The sequence below is a fragment of the Mycteria americana genome, chromosome 5 (genome assembly GCF_035582795.1).
Source record: "Mycteria americana isolate JAX WOST 10 ecotype Jacksonville Zoo and Gardens chromosome 5, USCA_MyAme_1.0, whole genome shotgun sequence".
NCBI classification, from domain to species: Eukaryota; Metazoa; Chordata; class Aves; order Ciconiiformes; family Ciconiidae; genus Mycteria; species Mycteria americana.
The window spans coordinates 59,909,000-59,932,085 of NC_134369.1; the positions used below are offsets into that span (position 1 = coordinate 59,909,000).

The following is a 23,086-nucleotide window of genomic DNA, read 5'->3' on the forward strand; positions in this document are numbered from 1 at the left end:
ATACGGATCTACTAAAATAACTAAGGACTGATCATCCTCCTGACATCACAGAGCTCATCCAAATTTTTACACTTGGCTTCTCCAACAGGCACGTGGCCCACCAGTGAAATCACAACTCTCATTCATTTCCTCAGCTTTCCCCTTAACCTTCATCTGATTTGAACCTATGCATTATGGTTCCCAGGTATACTCTGCCAGCTTTTTTTGTACCTCTTTGCCTCTGTGTTGTCTTCAACCCAAACTCTAGTGTCAGCTCACATTAAATGTGTCCAAATGCCCCTGAAATGCTCAGGCCATTTTATGAGTAACAAAATGTCATCAGCAAGTTGCTTACATCCAAAGATATTTTGGTTAAGCACAGGTGATAAATACATCTTTAGATTAAAAGGATTTTAAGAAAGTAGCATTAGTGTATTTGAAATCTCCCCCCCCCCCCCCAAATCACGCATTTCAAGCCCCACAACCAATCAAATCCGCAGTTAACATAAAAGTGCAAGTATCATCTAAAACTATAGCCTTTGATGATGCAGTATAAAAACTCAATATTGATAAAGTATTTTTCTGAATGCAGTAAGAATGTGGTATACGGTGTTTTGGCTTTTTTTTTTTTTTTAAAAAAGCTAGCATTTCTCCTTTATTTCATACTCCCTTCAGTATGCTATTTTCTGTGGAATATATTCAGAACTAAGGCTTCACAAATCTAGTAAGACTAGTTGCATAGCTTCTACAGAACTTGATAGGTGTTTATACTGTCCAGGACTTTGCCCTTTTGATTTCCAACACTGACTACTGTATAAGGCTACTGGAAGCTTTTAACATCCAGCTTGTATTTGGAACCATTCTGTAAGCATCTCTGAAATTCAACCTCTGTTCCTCATATATGATGTGGTCCAATACTTCCCACATTTTTCCAAATTAAAGAGAAGAGCAGCAGCTGCTTTAAACTACAAGCACTATTGGGGAACAATTTTTTTTCTATACTGAACAAAATATAGCTATACTGATGAAATCTATATTGAAAAATTAGCTTTATTTAAAATTTTGCTAATTAGTCAAACAAGGAAAAATTTTAGAAAGTAAAAATACTCAGCTTTCAAATTAAGAGTTTTCTATAATCAAGATCATTTTAGTTCACATTCTGCAAGCCAGTGTTCTATTCAAGAAAAGCAAAGTATGACACTTTAGGCATTATATATTCATTTGTACATCTTAGAGCTCCCAAAAGCAATTTATACTTCCTTTGCTAATTGTTTAAAGCTTTTATTAAGCTAGAAAACTGTGTAGTATAAATTACTACGTTCCATTAAAAAATAGTTTTGAAAGACACCGAACTATTCATACTCACTATGTATGTAAAAATGTTACATTAAAAGCCATTTGTATGTCAACAGTGCTGCGGTTAGTAGGTTTTGCATCTTTCAAGGAAAAAAATATGTCCTATTAACATAATACTGTTATACTAATTCCACTGCTTCTGCCAGCAGCCATTTTTCCCATGAATGTTTCGATCTTTCTGGCACAGAAGAAAGATATAGTGAACAGCCCAACCCCAGTGCTAACTCTGTTCTTGTTAACCTGAATTATGTTTTACCGTACCACATGTATTACTTCGTAAAAACCAGGACACGTACCATACGTTTATAGAAGTCACAGGACAGCAAAACAATGAATGAAGTTCACCTCTACAGAGCTACAGGATGCAGTGACTCAAACAGTATCGTTTATTCTTCCATATGCCCTCTGCCAATAACTGATATTCAGAGGTTTAAAAGTCCTTTCATCAAGTAAGATTCTTATATGTTAGTCAAAATTATTAAAAACATGCATGAAAAGGACATTTCAAGCCTCTCAGTACAGTATTCTGCTTTTTCAAGCAAGTACATGAACCACTCAAGCTCCATTTTAAATGCAGTCTGGCTTTTTTGCCATCACTGCATAAATATCAGAGAAGAAAGAATTGTTATTCCTCTGCCATTAAAATACAACAGTCATAAAAAAAGGTTAGTTTTACTAAAATTACACGAAAAGCATTTTTTCGAGCATAACTCCAAATAAAAACAAAGCTAATATGAAAATAAAGTATCAACAACAGTGAGTTGTTGCAGAATGTACCAGAAGAAAACTCTTCCAATCTGAAAAATAAGCATACCTTAAACTTAGGAAAATTGGCAATAAAACTCCATATTAACTGCCATACCATAAGCATTTCTTTATTTTAATTATGTGCTTGATTTATAGCAGATAGATTTATTAGCTGATATATTTATTTTGTGCATTTATATACATTTATTTTGTCATAATTTAATGTCATAACGTTGAATTGCTGAAACTGTTTCCATGCCCAGTAAAGTGTTCAGATTAAAATAAAATACTTATAAAATTAAATTTAAAATGTTCAGATTTATAGAGGCAGAGGAGCAGACTATGCAATCAGGAATCAAAAAGGCCTATTATTCTCAAAGGATTTTTACTTCTAGTCCTTCAGATTTTCATCTCATCACAATCTCAAGCTCTTTTTTCTACTTATAGTACAGAATTATCACAGGATCACCTGTCTGTGATATTTACTCAGAATTGTAAGTATTAAAATGGTTAACGCCAGTGATCATGCCCACCAGAATATTTCAGAAACACTTGCAAGTGTAAAAAGCAACTGCATGTCAGAGAATTAAGATTTTTATCCCAAAATAGGATTGCATAATATTTATATAATAACAACAACAAAAAACCCATTCGATTTAGCTGTCAACAGATAATTCTCTAGGCAAATCAATACTCTGAGCCACCCTTATCTTACAGTCTTTCACATTTACCTTTTTGCTTTTTGCGAATTTTCTCAACAAGTGAACGAATCTGCACATATTCTTCCCATTCCTTACCAGGACCTGGGGTAGGACTGCTGCATTCTAGAAATAAAAACGCCGAATGAAAATGTTTTCTTTAATAAAGTGTATATACATATATTTTAACATGAGAGAAAAGGTCATGGTTTCATACCGACTTTAACTGAACCTTAGTACTACTTGTCCTTCAAACATGTTTACATGGTAAACACTATAATCTCCATTGTTATAAATATCCAATTATTTGAAATGTAATTAATAGATACTTTTAAAATTTTCACAGTATAACTTGCCTCAAGTTCCTTTTTTTAATATTCTTTCCGATTTTAGAAATACCCAATGTTTAAAAAGCCAGGAAGAAAAAAAAGGTAAACAACCAGACCATTAAGTAGATAGTCTCTCAGATAAGACAAACAAAAAAAAGTCTCTGTTTTCAATAATCCAAGCAAAACACTCTGTTTACATTAGCCTGCTTGCCATCATTCTTGCTGTAATGAAAGCAGACGATACTAGCACAAAGCTTACCTTAAGTAACTGAGAAATTTGCTGGTACATACATTTGACCTGCCTAGTCAATACTGTTTTCCTAGATGCATGTGTACTGGAAGGACAAGCAAAGGAACATTTAGCCAAGCTTTAGCTGTAGATTATATTCACAGTGTCTCTGACAATATTCTAAATGCCAGTGTGTGGATTTCTTGATCTAAGCTGCATAAATCCAGCTGGACAGCTGAAGATTACCTTGCTCAACTGATTTGAAAAATCTTTGCGTTGAATAAAATATGGAAGCTTGACAAAAAGAACAGCTGATACTCGTCTTTGCTTAGAAAATTAGATCTACATTTTATTTTTGGTAGCAAAGCAAAGGCCAATTGTAGCATAAGCATCAAACTGCTCTGCCAACTCCTTGTCTCCTCTTTGTGAGCAATGCTAAAGGAAAATTCTAATTTTTCTAAGGCAACATTTAGATGTGTCCAGGATATGAAAATTTGGACTTGTTTTTCACAAGTGTAGCTCAGCACAGTTACTAATGACAGTAGAAAGAGTGAACAGTATTTTAGCATCATCGTATGACATTATGCTCTGCTTTTCATATTTACTGGAAATAATGGATGAGTTCCAAGTTCCTCAACAAGTGAAACAACCTTTGGTCTATACACAAGAACTAAGCACTACAAAAAGTTTCCAATCAACAACAACAACAAAATTTTTATTTAACCAAGAAAAATATCAGTGCAGTTGAACCAAGTTGTATCGCTCCTTTCCACAGTTAATTTCTCTACTCTGATACCAGTTCAAAGTACTGTTCAAATGATAAACAGAAACAGTGCAATTCTTGAAGTTTACAAGAAAAACATTTTTGACAAAGCTTCAATGTCAGGTAATCTAGAGTAGTTTTTTTTTTAATCTAATCTCCTCCAGTATGTATGGTGGTATTGAGATGTAAAGCCAAAAGCTACCAGAAATATGCTATGTCAATACATACACATATAAATAAGCCAATAATGGTATATACTAACAGAGATAGATACTATAAGATACATACTATACGATCGTAAGCAGGCTGAAGTAGCAAGCTTGGCCACTTACAGGAAATGAATAGAATTCACTGGCTTCAACAAGAGAACGTTTTTGAATGGTCTGCATACCATCCCTTTTCCCAGAGAGGCATAAAAATGAAACTTACTTTGCAATAACTCACTAATTAGATTCAACATTTCCTTTGGAGATACTGTCGCTGTGGCTCCTGTACCTGACTTCTGAGTTTTTACTCGGCTCTTCTTCCCCATCTTCCAACTAAAACAGATTAAGAAACACACTGTCACCAATTACTAAGAAACAAAATACAATAATGATGAATGGACAAGATCTTCTCTTATTAGTCACTTAAAAAAAAAAGAAAAAAAAGAGGATGAGGAGTTGTTTGTGGCACATATATATGCGCAAGTATTATTTGTATGGCCTGAATGTAAGACAACCATACAGTGCAATCTGAAGCAATATTTCATGTAGTTGCACATTAATTACCTCAGGGTAATTAGAAACTAGAACTATCTTACTATCTTAGAGAGAACTATCTTACTATCTAACTATCTTAGAGAGAAAAAAACCCAACCAAACAAAACCCAAACAAATATTCAGCTCACTTGCAAATTCAGTAGTTGTGAACAAATATTATGGATACTAAAGTATCTATGCTATATAAAACCGGGTTATTTCACTGCACTAAAGTAGTAATTCAAAATGAATAGAAAATTAGTATTCCATTTCAAAATAAAAATTAAAATATCATATGTATATCTTTACAGCAGCTTCTTGTGGTTCAAGACAACTAGTTAAGGAAAATTTATTTTCAGTTACCACAATAAATGGAACATCATCCTAGGCTGGTTTTCCAATGTTCAGAGCCCCTTGTTCTCATGGAGGACTTAAATCACACAACATCTACTAGAAGGGCAGCATAGCAGGGTATGAAATATCCAGGGAATTTCTTGCATGCACTAGGAGCAATTTTTGATGCTGGTGCTGAACAGGCTCCTAGGGGAGAGGCTATGCAGGATCTGGTGCTCCTGAATAAGGAAGAACTGCTCATGTGTATGATGGCCAACAGCAGCCTTGGATGCAGTAATTGTGAAATGATAGTGTAAGATCTTGAGGAAAAAAAGGAAGGAACGAAGCAGCTTAAAGACTCTAGATTCACAACAGTAGAGTTGGGGCTTGCTCAGGGAATGGTAAGCAGAATGCCCTGGGAAGCTACAAAGGAGCCCATGACAGCCAGTCATCTTCCTGAACTTTCTTCTCGGAGCACAAAAGCAAGCAAGTTTCTTCCCAACATGCAAGAAAATCTGCAGGCACAGCAGGAGGCCAGCTGACTGTACCTGGGACTCCTCACTGACTGAGCTTAAATGAAACAGAAACATATGCAAAGTGGAAGTGGGGACAGGCAACCAGAGGAGAACATAGATGCACTGTCTGGGCAAGCAGAGACTGAATTAGGGAGGCCAAAGCTTGTCTGGAGTTGATACTGAAGAAGGATGTGAAAGGCAAAAAGAAAGGCTTCTACTGGTATACCATCAGCAAAAGACAGATCGGGGAAAGTGTAATTCAGCTGCTAATCAGGAAGCAACCTAGTAATGAAAGGTACAGAAAAAGTTGAGGTACCCAACACCTTGGGCATGGTCTTTACCAGCAAGGTCTGCTATCAGGCTTCCCAGGTTTCTGCACCTAGTAGCAAAGCTTGAAGGAGATGAGCTATCAAGTTAAAGACTCATTAGGTAAGCTGGACCTACACAAGTACATAGGACCAGATAGGAAACATCCAAGGTACTGAGAAAGCTAGCTGATGTTGCTGCAACGCTGCTGGCTATCATCTTTGAAAAGTCATGGTGATTGCCTATGACAGGAAGCAAGTAACTTAAAAAACAAACAAACAAAACCCAACAGAAAAGCAAAGTGGAGGCAGGAGGGGATAGAGGATCCAGGAAACTAGATAGTAGTCAGTCTCACCTCATTTGTTGTACAAAACAGAGTGAGTCCTAAAAGGAAGCTATTTACAGGCACAATGGACATGAATGTGACTGGGATCAGACAACAGACTTCTAAAGGCAAAACATATACAACCAACCTGACTGCCTTCTGAAGAAATAAGTGGCTCTATGGACCAGGGAGAATTGGTGATTGCCAGTTGCTTTGACTTAAGCAAGGCTTTTAACACTGTCTTCCACGGCATCCTGGTTATCAAACTGAGGAGACGTGGACTGAATAGGTGGACAAGGCAGACAAAAAATTCCTTGGATCATGAGGTTCAAAGGGTTGTGGTCAATAATTGTAAGTCTAACTGCCAAATGGTTAGATTCAGTATTCCTCGGTGGTCAATACTGGTCAACATCTTCATCAGATTTGGATGCTAGGACAGAAAGCATCGTCAGCAAATTTACAGATGATATAAAACACGGAAAGCAGTCAACATGTTGGATGGCAGGGCCACCATTCAGAGGGACCTCAAGAAACTGGAGGAAGTGGCCAACAGGAACTTTATAAAGTTAAACAAAGACAAATGTAAAGTGTCCTGCATTTGGGAAGGAAAAAACCCTATACAGCATTACAGCTGCAGACTGGACAGGCAGCAGCTCTGCAGAAAAGGACTTGGAGATTCTAGTGGACAGCAAGTTGAACATAAGCCAGCAGTGCACCCTTAAAGCAATGAAAACTAACCGTAGTTTGAGCTGCATAAGCAAGAGCATAAACAGCAGGTCAAGGGAATTAATTATTCCCTTCTGCTTGGCACTGGTGAAGCCACATCTAGAGTACTGTACAGTTTTGGGCTGTTCAGCACAGGAGGAGTACCTGGAGCATGTACCTGGCAAACTGGAGCATGTCCAGAGGAAGGCCATTAAAACAGAAAAAGGGCTGACACGTGAAAGACATGATGAGGGAGTTGGGTTTGTTCAGTCTGGAGAAGAAAAGGAGCCCACTACTGCCTTCACCTATGTAATGGGGAGTTATACAAAGGGTGGAGGCAGATTCTTCTCAGGCAGGCACAGCAAAAAGTGAACAGGCAACAGTCACCTGACGCTGCAAGGGAAATTCCAAATAGATCTAAGGAGACTCCTCACCATGAGGCTGGCTGAGCACTGGAACAGGATGGAGATTTAACAGCATCTCCAAGGAACCCTGGAGAATTTAAAAATTTGACTCGGCAAGGCCCTAAGCAACCTGATTTAACTTTGAAGTTAAAGCAGAAAATTGAGCCTCTCTATCTCCAGAGGTTCCTTCCCATCTACATTTTTCTATGATTCTACATGTTACTGCAACTGATGTTTTCAACTCTATATGGGCAGCCTACCTATTCTATATGGTATGGAATATCTTCCTGTACAGTATAGAAGATTCTATGTCCAGTTACTTTGTAGTGAGAGGGGAGTCAGACACATTCAGGTAACTTTGGACATCTGAAAGATTTCAACTGCCTGAGTCATGAAGATCACCTCAGGCATAGCAGCTTTAAGTTATCACACACTGCACAGTAAAATCCATAAAAATGGTAAAAATCACTGTACAGAAGTAGTACTTTGGATTCCAGGTGTTCTGAGCAGTCTGTATATATAAGAGCAATCCTTTTATCCTTGGTCAGTGTAGCTAGCTTACCCAAAATGAAATGTTTCCTCTCATACTCTATCAAAAAGTTTTGTTCTTTGGCAGCTGGTATTAATACTGGAATGTATCGACCAGCAGCTGAAAAGCTGCTTCTCCACACTGACCAAGACTGAAACAATTGCAATCCATATGTTAAGTAACTGTATAGGGCAGATCTTTTAAATACAAATGCCGTATGTTAAAAAACTTCTAGTGGGAAAGGTACATACTCTGGCTGCTTTCATTTTCCATTAAGATTAAAGTGAACAAGAAGCTGCCAAGCCTAAGGCTTATTTTAAATACTAACTTTGAATCATCAGGAAGCACATTAAGGCTAACAGTGTTAACTTATTAACTCAAAATTAAAGGAGCTCAAAACTGACTGAAAAGACAACACCTCGTAATAAAAGGGAAAAAATCTAAGGCAAAACTATAAGATGTTTTCAAAAAGGAAGGCAAACCAACCAAATTCTTTCACCTTCTGACACTAAACACAGTGTAAGGAACAAGACTATCCCTGGATACATGGAAACTGAAGTCCTGGGGCATAAACTGCACACACACCCCCTTTTTTTTAGCACACTCTAGCAGATATCAGAGGCTCAAATAACCCATCTGCGCTGCTTAATTTTATCAGTCCCCCTTGAGTTGCATAACTTACTTTCCCAATACAGCTTCTAGCATGAAAAGCCCTCATATGCAGGCTGATAAGGAGAGATCCCACAGATTCAATGCAATCACACTGGCTGGTCACACCCCTTGAAGTTTCTAAATTAATACTGGTCATCCTTTTGAAAGACACTGCTCTACCACAAGCAATTACATTTGATATGAAATTTGATAATATTTTTCAGCTCATATGAAGTAGGGAGTAATGCTCATTATGAGATCTGTGTTGAATTTATAATAGTACAAATTGGAAATAGGATCAATATAAACGGCCAACCTGCCATAATATAGTGTAAGACAAAGCCATAGAAGAAAAATACCAACAAAAAAAGAACTTAGAAGAGTTTATTTTCATGGTCTTCCCATTATACACTTTTTCCCTTTTTTGTTTTTCCTAGCAATGCTCTCATACTTGTAAAAAGATAAACAGAGCTCTTGGTGCAGAGGGCCACCTTCACAAAGACTGTATTTGCACATCACCTAGTCACTTCAGTGTTCCGCTCTCCCATATGCCATCTTGTTACATTTATTTTAGACCCTTCTGCTCTTAAGAGAAAGCAAGTCAGACGGGTCTGTAATGGATCCAACAGCAGGTTCAGGGACAGAGTCCAAAATCTTCAGAGCAAGAACAATGCAGTTCTGTGTTGATTCATACAAATGGTTTTCTACATTCCCTCTAAGCAATCCCCTGCATCTTTAGAATCATCAGAAAATTAAAGCACTCACACAGTGTATTCCATGTTACAAGTGATAAATTATGATGACATATAGTTTATATCAATCGAGATGCTCAAAAATATTAACATAAAGAAGTTGAACAACTGAAATTATTTTGAAGGATTTTGGTTTCTCATTTCTAAGAACAAAGTAGGTTCATCGACCAATAAATTCAGGAAAAGCAGCCTAAGTAAATGTTCTATATACACAACTACCAAAATACTGCAGGCTTTTTTTTTTTTTTTCTTTTTTTAAGTTGTATTTAGAGGAAGGATCTGCTTGGAATATAAGCATCCATTGGTAGATTTTATAAGAAAAAACCCAATGACAACTGTGCACACATTACACAAGGAGACATGAAAAGTGCCACCGTGCAATCAGAACAATGATACGCCAATACAGGAAGCTGTATGAATATGGTACATGGTCAGCACTACATTTTGAATTTTTCCCCATATGAAACATGTTAGTAGTGAGAATCTATTTTTGCAGTGAAAGCATTGCCAAGAGTTATGTCTAAAGATAAAGCTGATTTTAGAGCATGTGAACTTCAGCTTCCCAAATATGACGAAAAGAAAAATTTGAACAACGCTAAGTATTTGCATTACTATCGTAGGTGAATATTGTTCTAGAGGCAAACAAACTTCTCTAGCTGAAATCTGCTCTATGCAAGTAAGAAATTCAAGGCTAATACAAGATCTGTCTCAGCTCCTACTGCTCAGATAACATGCAGCAAACATATCATAGGAAAAACCAAGTTTGGTGAACACAACTCATTAGGTTGATGACACCGTAATCAGAAATGCATTTTTTCAGTAGGATGCTACCAGTATATTAACATGAAATAAGCTCTGTAAGTATCTTCGCTCTCTCCTTTGATGCATGTTATCTTGTCTAAACTATTGCTTCTTAGTCATCAGAATTTCTATAGAAAAAATATTCTGCATGCATGATTAAATCAGCAAGTCTATCTCACACAAAAAAGCAAAACCAGCAGACTGATATCTTGAGATATCTTGTTATGGAAGTATCTCCTTTTAAGGAATCATCTATCTTGATCAAAACTGTACTTTTTTATCTAATTCCCAATCAGAAAAATAGGTCTCCATTTCCTACATTACTTATCTCCATTCACTGCTCATTTGCATGAAACAGTATCACTATTTAAAAATCTAATGCGTCTGACGTATTGTTTAGTAAAAGCCATAATTTGAAAGGAATTGCTGCTATACTTGGCTATCCAGAAAACACATTGCAAATACTAATCTAGCGGAGGAGCCTAGTATTAAAAAAAAAAAAAATAAATCACATAACATATTGTATATAATATAGAATATAAAAATTGATTATGAAAGTTTTTTCAAATTTTCTGAAAATTAACACACAACATATAATCTGATTTCACACTTGGCAAAAAACAGTTTAGTTGAGCAACACGCTCTGCTACATTTAACCAGCAAATGATGAGTTACACCTATAACATGAGACCCAATATGGAGAAAGTAAGCGTGGTTCCTTTGTGAAACTACTTTTTGTAATTAAAATTACACAATGAAATTACAGTTCATGAAACAGATTTTAGAGTTATATTTCAATTCTACAGAAATCCCTGAAATTCCAAAAAGATTTTTAACTTCAGAAAACACAGTATTTTTTAATTTGAAATAAAATTTCAGATATGAAGCATCTTTTTTTTGCAAGTGACTCAAACTATTGTTTAGAAAGAAATACAGTATGAGCCTGCTTCCTAACACAGCAGTGAAAGACAGGCTGTTTGCCAATACATGCATGACAAAAGAAGCAATATAAAATATAGCTGCATGACATATGGAGAAAAACAAAACAAAAAAATCCTTCAGGACTAAGATGAACTGCAGACTTCATAAATATCTGAAGCAGCAGCAGCACTACACATTTCAGTGGAAAAGTGGTTTGGGCTTTTTTTTATTTTTTTCCTCCAAGTTTGCTTTTCTGGTTGTCTTCTAGTGAATATTTTTTAAGTACTATGCCATGCTTCCTTTCAGATGAACTTTGTTGAAAATTCCTGAAAGCATTCTGCAAAGAGAGTATGCTGACAGCAATGATGAATAAGCTTGGTAACACACAACACGGCCACATTTCCAAATATAGTATATCAGCTGGCTTGGCAAAAAGAATCATGCCAAAACTGGCAGGGAGGGGCGTAACTGATCCATCTCCCCCCTCTAATACTGCTATCAAAGAGCAGTTGTGTTGTGTCAGACTTTGAACTTGTTTCTGCATCACACACAAATAATATTTTAATGAGCTATAAAATATTCCCCCCTGCCCTTGACTTACAGCTTTAAAAAGTGAGCATGTTCACCTAACAGCTTTAGAAGGCAACCATGAGATGTCTGTACAAAAATCCCAAAAGAAGTACTAAAGAATTGCTATGAATTCTTTAGTACTGTACATGCATTTGGGTTTTTTTATGAAAAAAACATGACTGCTTAAACATTTTATTTAAGAAAGCTATTACTTATAGTATTAGAGAACTTGACCACATCACAGCACCACATTTCCACATGGAAGCAATGCCAAGCTTGGATGATAAAATATGGATTTTCCCAAACAATATTTCAGAAAAAAATTAATCCATTTAATCATTAACAACCCCCCCCAACTTTTCACATTCAAATGACCACCAAGAAGTTCACTGCAGCACTATGTGGAGCTGCAGTTAAGTTTGATAGAAAAAAAATCCATCATAAGGAACTATAAAGATACCTACTTCTCACTCACTGGGTAAAAATACAACCTTGCAACCTTTGTTACAACACTGTGAATAAAATCATTGTGCTAAGCAAACACCATATTAATTTTTAAGTATTTAACTGTGTTAGTTTTAAAGAATTTATCCTACATGATGCAGAATATATGGAGTCCGATTTCTTCTGGATGTGCATCTCCTTCTTACACATGCCTTTTCCAATGGTCCCAGAATCCCTGCAGTGCTCCCAGTTACCCTCCTCATCTCTTCCAGGACTCCATACTGCTTTCAGTTCCCTCCCCACATGACCTTACTAGCCAGGCAGCATCTTCTTTTGCAGGTTTCGATATAACTGCGCATGTTGGGCAAAAACATCAGCACATATGTTGACTGACTAACAGGCCAAGCAGATAAACTGTTCTCAACACAGCTTTTCCTCTAGCAAGCAGACCAACTTATGTTTGAGTTCTCCCACTGTGTCAAATTTGATTAAAAACGTCCAACAAGTTGATGGGTGAAGTGGGAAGAACCGACCAGCAGACAGACCTGACATGATCCTATAAGCCTTATTTGCTTCAGCTATAACTTTTTTACTTTACAGAGTAGTAAACCAGCTTCTCAGAAACGCGCTGAGCTTTTACAATAACAACCAAGTTAGGAATTCCCACAGCAAGAGTTATCTGTTCAAGTTTAACTTTGCTTCAAGGACTCAGTGTATTTCCAATGCAGTATCTTAACATTGTATCTTCTTTAATTCAGATCCTTGTAGATGCTAATTACATTATGTTCTCATTACATAATAGTTCCCACCCCACGCATCTTCTTGGCATATACTAGCACAGAAGGTGAGGGGTGCAGATCTAGAATCAGTATTAGAAGGACAGATACGGGTCGACAAGGGCAGACAAGGAGAAGACGAGGGAATTCTCAAGCCACGTAAAGAGCACGGAGAGGTGAGTATAGTAGGTGGTTGTGGGATATGTTCCTTGGCTGCATTGAGAGGGAGGACAGATGAGTAGGACGTACACAAACCAGGCTTGCAATTTTTTTTTCTAGTTTGATTGCCTAGACTAAGTAATTTTCCCCTCTACTTCAGAGAGGGAAATGTATCATCTCTTGTATCAACATATGTTGAGCAGCCAGGGTCTTAAGGGACAAGCTTAATGCTTACAGGCAATTGACAGCAGTTCTCCAATCTGTATGTAGGAGAACACAACTTTACACTTGATATGACCAGGTTTACAGGGAATGTGATCTTCTGCTTCCACTGATCAAGTTTTTTTTTCTCCTAAACTTGAATCTTATGACTGCGGGTAAAAAGATAAATACATTTTATAGCAAATAGAAAGCATGAAATCAAGAAGTGTAAGAACAGTGTGGGTGGAGGAAGAGATCTGTGATCTTTAAGAAAAATTCAGTTTATACATTTACAATGAACACTATGTTTGCTTGTGAAAACCACCTACATCATGTCACTTGGAAACCACATTAAACACTCTCATCACTCCTAAGGTATTAATCTACATGTTCCCACTAAATAAATGACTAATTAGTTACTGATTCAATCCCTTTCCCCCAGCTCTCAATCTCTCACCCTGGCTGTACTCCACCCCTTCTCTTCTTGCTATTAGTTCTCCTCTCCCACCATTGCCCTTTCCTTTTTCTTCCATTTCTTCATTTCCTCTATAAACTTGCCCCCAAAGCTCTACTAAATACAATGTCATTGCAGTTCACTGTGTTTGTGTATTTTCTCTCTCCAGCATGTTTCTGTTCTTCTATTTAAGTTGTAAGTTCTTTTGGAAGTGGGACCTCCTGTGATTATAGCGTGCTTATAACAAGGCAGCCTTTTTTTTTTTTTAATAACAGGATCTGAAGTATTGCCATAACACTGATGACAATGCTGACAAAAATAACCTACAGAAAACACCAATAAGATTAATGACAGAAAAGCCCATACTGTTTCCACTTAGGATTGCATTCCACTTAAAATACAATGTAAATTTATGTTTCCCAAGAACTCCCTTAGTCATAACCCACACTATTTCCTTCTTTAAGAGCTAGCTTTGATACACTTGCTCCTTGTGGCAAGATGCTGTACTCGCAAACAGTCCAATGCACAGCCCAGCAAATACAGAGTGCCCTAGGTTCTTCTGCTTTCCCAAAACAACTTGCACCCCTCAAACACAGTTCCTTCCTGCTAGTTAAGAAACTGCAACCTCTCTCCTACATAAAATATAAGGACTGCCATGCTTAGACTTTTCATCTGATCATCAAGTCAAGAATGCCACTTCCAGCAGCAGCCCGCAGCTCCAGACACACATATTCTGCAGGAAGAGGGAGATCCTGGCACACACATATATTGGTTACACACTGCAGTTTTCTTCCAGTTCCATCTTAGGAGATTCTGCTTACCAGTCCTCCCTCCTTTTCTAGTGTCTGCTCCCCAGATTCAAGACCCCATAAAGTCACAGGGCTTCTTACTCTGTCTTCTTGATTAAAAAACACTTCCCACATCCCCTAGTATCTTCCCATCTCTGAAGAACAGCACCGAGCACCATCCACCATCTCCTCGAGGGACATTGAGAACAGAAGTTGCTCTCCTCTCTTTCTTTTTAAAGTCTCCAGTTTTCATCCTCGCCTTAGTCGTCTTTATTTCTCTTCTCCCCCCACCCTGTCTTTTACCAGTGACAGCAACCAAGATGAGGTACTTAGAGCACTACAGGAAAAGCACGACAGAGGGATTTTTCTCCAGTATGTTCACCCAGCTTCTTGTGGCCCAAGCTGCAATGTAGTAAACTTCCCTTCTTCAGGAGGTTGTGAAGTTACCCAGGTCAGCTTCTCCTATTTCCTACAGAATTTCAGTTTTATTTTCCTTTCAAAGACGTGATTTAGCCACATGACCCATTTGTAATGGGACTCCGCACATTTCCTCTCTCAGGTAAAGCAAATGAAATAGCTTGTCTCTGTCACTTCTTAACAAGAACAGTCTTCCTGAGATAAGCTCTCATGTTTCTTGATTCAGGTATTCCTCCCCACACCTTTTCTCTTCTTTCACAGTTAGCAGATGGCTTTTATCCCATTCAGGAGGTAGATACCTTTTACCTCTGTCTCCACTCTCTGGGCTACTTGCTTCTCCCAAACATCTATTTTCTTCAAGAAATCTACCAAGTCAGTGTTTGTAAGTTTCACTGTTCCTTAAAGTGGGCACAGCATCAGATCAAAAGTACAATCATCTAAAATTAACTGATGAAGAATAAATTCTTAAACACTGAATGAGCAAAAACAAGGGGGGGAGGGGAGGGAAGGAAGACCAATACTGAAAATGTTTCTCAAGTTTTCACTAATGAAAAGAACCTACTGGCAAAAAAAAATCATTAGAAATATATGCCTATATTCTTAATGTTTCCAAATGAATGCTTTATTTCTCTTCCCCCAGGATGGGTTTGAGTACAGTTACAGTATAAGCATGTCACTGCTTTAAAAACAGTTAACGTCAACTAAGTACATCAAAAAACATTGTGAAATAACATTTTTGCTTTTGTACTTATACAGAAAAATCCAGTTCATGCAAAGCATCTGTTTTTCAACAAGATCCTACTTTTACTTAATTCTACAGCTGGGCTGTTTACTGAGGCATAAGACAGTTGCATGATTGACTTGTGTTTCAATAAACCCAGATGTAAAATAAATTTTGATTGTTTGTGAGAACACTGCTTACATGTTTTATGCCAGAAGAGCTGTTTGCTATGACTGTATAATCCCAAAAGCAACCCCCTCAACATACACAAGAAACTTTAAAAAGGTTTGGTCCACAAAGGGAATGAGATTAGTTGTTGTCAAGAGCTACCCTCCTGCTCACATAAGAAAATTTCCCCAAACTGTAAAACAACCATAAATACGGAAATGTTAATACTGCCCCAAATATTTATTAGCCAGTGTGTCATAGCTATGCAAGACTTACAGTTAGAAAGTTACTTTGGTTTTACCTATTATTCTGTACACATATATCAGGAAATAACATACTATACAATGTTTAATTTCAAATGTTAATATGCTAAGACATGAACTAGTAACTAAGTGCTACCTTTGTCTGTACTTAAACTGATTTGTAAAGATCCAAAAATTCCATAAATTTCCAAAATAGCTCCTGTGATGGCTTAACACAACCTGTTCTACTTCCCCTTGCAATGTGCCAACAATGCTCAAAACCGCTTTAGTGCGTCATTTCAGACAGTGACTTCTTGAACCATGCTAGCATGCTCACAGTGTACTTAATTCACAGGGTAAATACAGGATAGTCACTAAAACTACTTTACATAAACCTTAATATCAACAATGACTTATGTTATCAAGAACTAGGACTTTTTATCACTGCTTCCAGTATTTTGCTTAGAGACAGACTAAGCAACAACAGTAAGAAAATCAGTCATTGCTGATGACTATGATGGCATGAGTAAGAGTTAAAATTCAGCAATATTATGTTAATAGAGGTGCAACAAAACATTATAGCGCTCATTACATTACTGCAAAGTGAACAACTAAGAGCAGAAGTTGAGTCCCCATTCAAGACAGCTGATGTTCTTTGAAATTTTGACAGAGCCTTGGATGCAATTAAAACTTGTAGGATGATGGTGTCTAAGCACATATCATTTCAATGGGAATTGGTTTTTTAACCCAAAATGTACATTTCACATGGTCAGCCCTCACTGCAATTGCTTCTTAGTCACTAAGAATCATAATAATTTTAATCACCAAAAAAAGAGGCAGCACCTCTTTAAAGGTGTGGAAAAACTTCTTCTAACAAGAAGTTAACCCATTCCTCCATGTGTTACTGAAAAAAAAAAGTGTGTGTGTGTGACATCAGATACATATTTTGTATGTAAATTCTCTAGGATGCACAGAAAAGATTGGATGCATATTGGATATATATTACTATATATTACTGCATCTGCTTCACGTGACAGCTAGAGCAGTAGAAACAGCCTGGCTGAACAGCAAAAAAAATTTCTTGGGTATCACTGCATAGATTTTTTTTTAAGTCCTTTTTTAATTGCGTTATAGTCAATGGCATAAATAATACAAAGCTACGCAATAACATATATTCCAATTAACTGGACTGTCTCCAAGGAAGAGATTTAAAGCTGAAGATGCTTAATGCCAAGGACTACTGTTTAATTGCAACAATAATTCCACCTAAGTGGAATGCCCTCAAGCAACCTAGCAGCAATTGGGCCTACGATTATTTCTATGCACTGAAAAATTCTCCTGTCAGTTCTGTTTATTTTTTTTCTTAACACCTTTGCCTACCCTCTGCTTTCTACACATATTGGAACTCCAATATGATTTACTATTGCTTGCTAGGCTGCTCCTTTCCAATCAGATAATTATGTAGGGCCATCATACTGACCACCCACATCTCCAATCACACCATAGGCAGCAGATCCCCACAGTTTCTGGGCCCTTCTAATGTAACTAATCCACATGTCGAAGTTTCTCCTCCAAGCAGCTAGATTGATCTAGATGTAACTGTACATCAGATACGCCACGTCCCTTTCATTCAAAAGGACTTCCTACCCACACAGTCCTTGCAATGCTTACATGAAGTGACAAAAAACATCTTGCAAATCTCTCTAATGAAAAGGAAGAAGGAAAGATCATATCCACAGCAGAAAACGAGTTTCTACAAGTTTTAAGACCTGTTCTATGCTGTGTGGCAGCATATGCGATTCTTGCCCTCAAAATGAGTTTCATTATACATTCATGTCTTGTAACAACTTAAATTGGCTGAATGTTTCAATACCACTGCTGGAACCAAAAAAATGCTTAAGGACCTATATTTGGACACTGAATTGACACTACCCAGTGTGCACAATTAAAATGTGCTTGAAGTTATAAATATCTGAATTCAGCTACAGTTTTGTGTTGTTTCCTGGAATACCCTGTCCTTACAGAAGGGAATCTAAGCAGTTTTAAAATAACTGCGGTATTTTTCTCTAGCTAAGAGTGAAGCACAGCTGTTCCATCAAGCTTCTGCCCACAGCAGATTAACACCCTAAAGGTGTGCTCAGAGATGGTACTGCTGGCACTTCACCCCGACCAGCAGTGCTTAGGATCACTATCAGACCACAAAGAACAAAAGACACCCAAACAGTACAGAAGTGTCTATTCAATGCATAATCAACGCCAAGGACTTCCAGGCTGTGGCCAGGAACCGCAGTACAAACTAGTGTGAACAAGGAAAAGATAATAGCATGGAGAATTCCAGTGGGTATTTGTGTGCCTTTTCTTAACCTTTCTAGGACACGTGGGAATATCTACACCAGTTAATGTGCTTGCTGTTAAATGATGTTGTGTGGCTTGTACAGTTCTGAAAGACATCAGACAGCTCAGGTTGAAAGAGGATTGAGTTCATGGTAATAGGGAGGAAAAAAGAAGTTTGGAGTGGCATTCAACATCTGTGAGAGCGTGCTGCCTTTTTCACACCCAGATAGTATACCTGCCTGCTTTCCTGCTGTGGGTGTGGAGTGACATCAGCTAGTTGTATATATATTAAAAAAAAAATCACAGGTCATTCTTGGAAATAACAAATCAGCATTACTATCATTCATTCCACATGTACCCATGTGAAGTTTGAGGCAAGCAGAGCTCTTCGTTACATGCTAAGGTCGTACAATGGATGCCAATGTATAAATTGTAGCAGTGCACATTTACTGCAATGCAAGTGATAAAAAGAGCACCTCCAGGGTATTTCTTAACAGCTCAAAGGAAAAACTTTCCCAATAAAATGCTTAAGGACCTATATTTGGACAGTGAATTGACACTACCCAGTGTGCACAATTAAATGTGCTTGAAGTTATAAATATCTGAATTCAGCTACAGTTTTGTGTTGTTTCCTGGAATACCCTGTCCTTACAGAAGGGAATCTAAGCAGTTTTAAAATAACTGCGGTATTTTTCTCTAGCTAAGAGTAATTATTACAGGCCTGCCCTGTAGCAAGTACTAATTATTAGGGGCTTTTTTTGCTGGGGAACACTCACTGAAGAGATCACAGCCCTCAAGCCCTGTTACAATTACACTTCAAGATACTGTAATTTTAGTGTCCTTGGAAAACACCCATGGCAGACCAAGCACTCAGCATTTCTAAATCCTAAAAGAATACTATTTTGACAGTTTGGAGAGGAACTTCTGACAACATTTAAGTGCTATGCACATTGTAAAAAAAGAATTTAAGAAGCTTCTGCTATGAATGCCTAATAAGTGATGTAATTGAGGGCTTAACAACAGTTGGAAAGCCTCCCAAACCCACTTGCCTTAAGCCCACTCCCTATCTAGTGGTTAAAATGGTGACTACTCTAGAAAGTACGACTAGAAGTTTCGGGGGAAATACTGGCAGTTTTCTGATCTTTTTATTCTAGACATTGAAAATGAAGGAGCAGGTTCCTCCAAGCCCCTTTTTATCTTCTGGCATTCACAGTTGGCAACTTGAGTCCTTAAGAGTCTCCTCCATGTTTACTCAAACTAGTGACACTGCAGTGGTTTGAAATAAGAAAGCTTTTAACAAAGGCATTTACTGGGCTGTCAGGAATGAGAAAGGTGCAGCAATATTAAGTATTACTTGGCTTCACCCCTGAGCTTTCAGATGTTTGATAAAGTAATAACCAAAATACATACAGACCACAAGGCACTGTAAACTGCCATCAGCTTCTCAGAATTTTAATCCTCACAATTCAGAACTATGGTAGAACTGCTTGGCAGCACTTTTTTTTTTTCATATATTTGCAGGTGACAAAACAGACCAAAGCAGAAGTATTTTGAACATTTATTTTAGCACACACATTAGAGTAAATGCATTGCCCCCTCCAGTCCCAGAACACATCCAGGAAGGCCACACCACTTTCTGAATAAAGCTCCCTTCTCTGTATTAAGGGAGAACAATTGAACAGCATCTTTTCACAAGATAACTGCCTCAAGTATACTAATGCACTGTTAACATGCCTGCTGAAAATTAGTTTTCCTACCCTGCCTTATTTTGATGCAAACCACTAGCCATGTCACCAACCTATCCCTCTGACCCCCAGGCAAGCCATGCACCAAACCCAGGGCTGACCAGGGATATTCCAAAGTGTTCAGATAAGGAGCTGCAACCATTTCTACAGTCCCACTACAAAGCCCTAGGAATCCTGGGTAACTCTTGCCTCTGACCCCTCCAAACTGAGACTTCAATGTTCTTATTTCTAACTACCTACATTCCTATTTTCCTGGGGCTATCTCATTCCTGAACAGCCAGCATAGATAACACACTTTGCTCAAATTCCAACGGTTTGGACTTTCAACAGTCCCAGGCCTCTGGAGATCCAGCACCTTTCAATCTCATCTTAGACCTGCATGGCTTCCTGTGCCACAGCAAGGAGCCACAGCTCAAGAAGCAGCTTGAAGGCCTGCTGCCACAGCTAGAGCCCTGTCTCCTTCACCAAGAATACTGCTGTTTCTTCTTCTCCAGTAAAGGACCGTGAACTGGACATTGCATTAACAAGCAAGCCACATCTGAAACACTTGCAAAACTAAATTTATATCCATCAGCCCAGAATGAAAATTTGTTCCTACCTAATATAATCTCAAGAACAGGAGAAAAAGCAGCAGAATGACTCCTGACAAGAGTGGCTGGTACTGTTAATATTCTGCTTCCCAGTTCTTGTAGCCGAGTTTCCTGCTTCCACAAATAGAACTACTATCTACTAGTCTGGCTAATTTCTAGATAGGCAGAGATGACTTCCACTCTGACCAATTCTTCCTTATGGAACACAAAGACCAGAACTGAATATGAACACCGTGACTATTATCACAGAGAAGCCGTTCCTGACATCTTGCTGCAGGTGCTATTGGTAAATCTCTATCCACCAGAGAAAAATGCATTCTGGGAGCAGCAGCACTTTCCAAAACTAGACTGCTCATGTCCTGTGCCTTAGGCCAACGTGTCACATACTGTCAGGGTAGAAGTCTGCAGAAATGTGCTCAAACCAGCTTTTTGTTATTAACCTGATCTGGCACTTCTGAGAGTTTTCTGGAAAAGATAAAGTTGTATCTTTACAGAAGGTAAAATGTTCCTCAAAGTGGCACAGAATTTTGCTTTCTTCAAGTACAACAGTAAAACCCCAGTAAAACAAATTAAAGCGGTATCACTACACTAACTTCCCACCTTCAAAGCAGGCATACACTGTACCTTTAAGACTATGACCTTGTTTACTAGAGTTTGCAAGTTTTTGGCTGTTTATATCATTATATGAAACTTTGCACTATACCTCCAAACCAATTCCAGAGACCAACTACAAGACACCACAAAATAAAGCAAGCAGTTATCGCATTAGGCTATTGTTTCATTTTAGTCTTCTAAATGCCCAAACTCAAAGTGCAATGGGACAGTTCTTTATATTCAAGCATCGATTCAAAGATTTAATAAGCCAGAGAAACAGGCTGTACAAGCCAGGCATCCTACAGTGACAGAAGGAAATCACAACATTATCTGTCATTGTCTTGAAAGCAGGAATTCTATTTTTTAATAGAGCATTTAGAAATGCAAAAATTGTAATTTCATGAACGCTTCTAGAGCTCACTATTATTCCCAAGCATCAGCTGGGAACAAAGTGAGAAATAACTGCTTGAATGCTGACTTTCAGAAAAAGGGGCAGAGAACAGATACCAATCTGAATTTGACAACCACTTGAAAACCCAAGTCATTTTCTGCAACTCTAAGCTTTACAGTTATATGAGCTTCTTCACTGTATCAGCACACAAAGCCTCTCAAATTGGTCTGACAACATCCATTTTACTTGCTCCTGACTGACAGAATCAGGTGCAGCATACTCCAGAGGGAATGGATGCTTCTCTATTTTAAGGAGAGTTAATATATTAATATGCTATCAATGCAACTCTGCTTAGCAAAGTGGAAGATTAAACATTGTTGTTGGTCATCCAAAGTAGATGGCCATTTTTCCTTCTTCACCAGCCAACCCTTGCTACTTTCTACAAATCTAAAAATACTATTCCAGCAAGCAAAGTTCCTTGAGGAAAGAAATTCATCCATACACAGCTCAGCTTCCTGTTGAGACCCACTTTATTTGGAGAAGGCATCTTCCAAAGAAAAGATTATCCAGTTGTGAGATCATAGATACATATACAACAGCCTCCAAACATTAAGACATACCAGGAATATCCAAACCCAGACAGTATTACCCTCCACAGTGAGCAGTAGTAGTTATAGAAGTGCTGCTGGCTTAGAGAGGTTAGCAATGGAGTACCACAAAAAGACTGTTGAAATGTATTAGTCTCATCAAGTTCCTGAATCGTAGCAGCTCTAGCCATGCCACCTGGAAGCTCACAGACCACCCAGATGCCACCGCCTGTACAAGGCAATGGAGCATTGACACAGAAGGTTGTGAACCTATTTTGAAAAGTCAGTTTTGTTTACGTAAAAAAAACCCTGAAGAACTGGACAAATAGGTCACAGGCTTTTAGATACACACCAGTAGCTATTTTCTAGTAACATGTTCAACAAAAACTACCTATGCAGATGCATTAAAGAAATGCTTTTGGATCAGGGGTTCAATTGGTAGAACTTAATAAATTAACATGTAAATAGGTGCAGGGCATCAGCAAAGGCTGGAAGATCTGAACATTTTATCACTGGTTTTGAAGAATTAAGAAGCCCAACTTTGTGAACATTGATATCAACCTCTATTCCATTCCATCAATAGTCAATGGAAGAGCATATTGGCAACAATTCATTACATCCCAGTGAAAGTCTGGAAAACCAATTTTAAAACCAGAATAAGGTGTAGTGTCTATCAAAGCAGTAAAACAGAACTTTTTTCACAAACACTGAAATGCTGCCTATACAGGTATTAAAAATGTAGCAAAAATAATCCATATGCCTAAACAGAACACTTTTACCTTTTGAAAGTTTTCAAAATGATAAATCATAGTCTTGTATTTT

The 23,086-nt window shown here is 37.8% G+C and overlaps 1 protein-coding gene across 1 annotated transcript in view; it reads right to left on the bottom strand.

Annotated features, from left to right (window-relative positions):
* Nucleotides 1–23,086, bottom strand: part of SETD3 (SET domain containing 3, actin N3(tau)-histidine methyltransferase) — a 65,179-nt gene that overhangs the window by 34,975 nt on the left and 7,118 nt on the right. The window contains exons 2-3 of the mRNA XM_075503560.1: nucleotides 4,531–4,640; nucleotides 2,814–2,906 (exon numbers count right to left, since the gene is read on the bottom strand). Of these exons, the coding sequence (XP_075359675.1) occupies nucleotides 2,814–2,906; nucleotides 4,531–4,633 (196 nt within the window). The 5' untranslated portion in view covers nucleotides 4,634–4,640. The remainder of the gene's footprint in view (nucleotides 1–2,813; nucleotides 2,907–4,530; nucleotides 4,641–23,086) is intronic.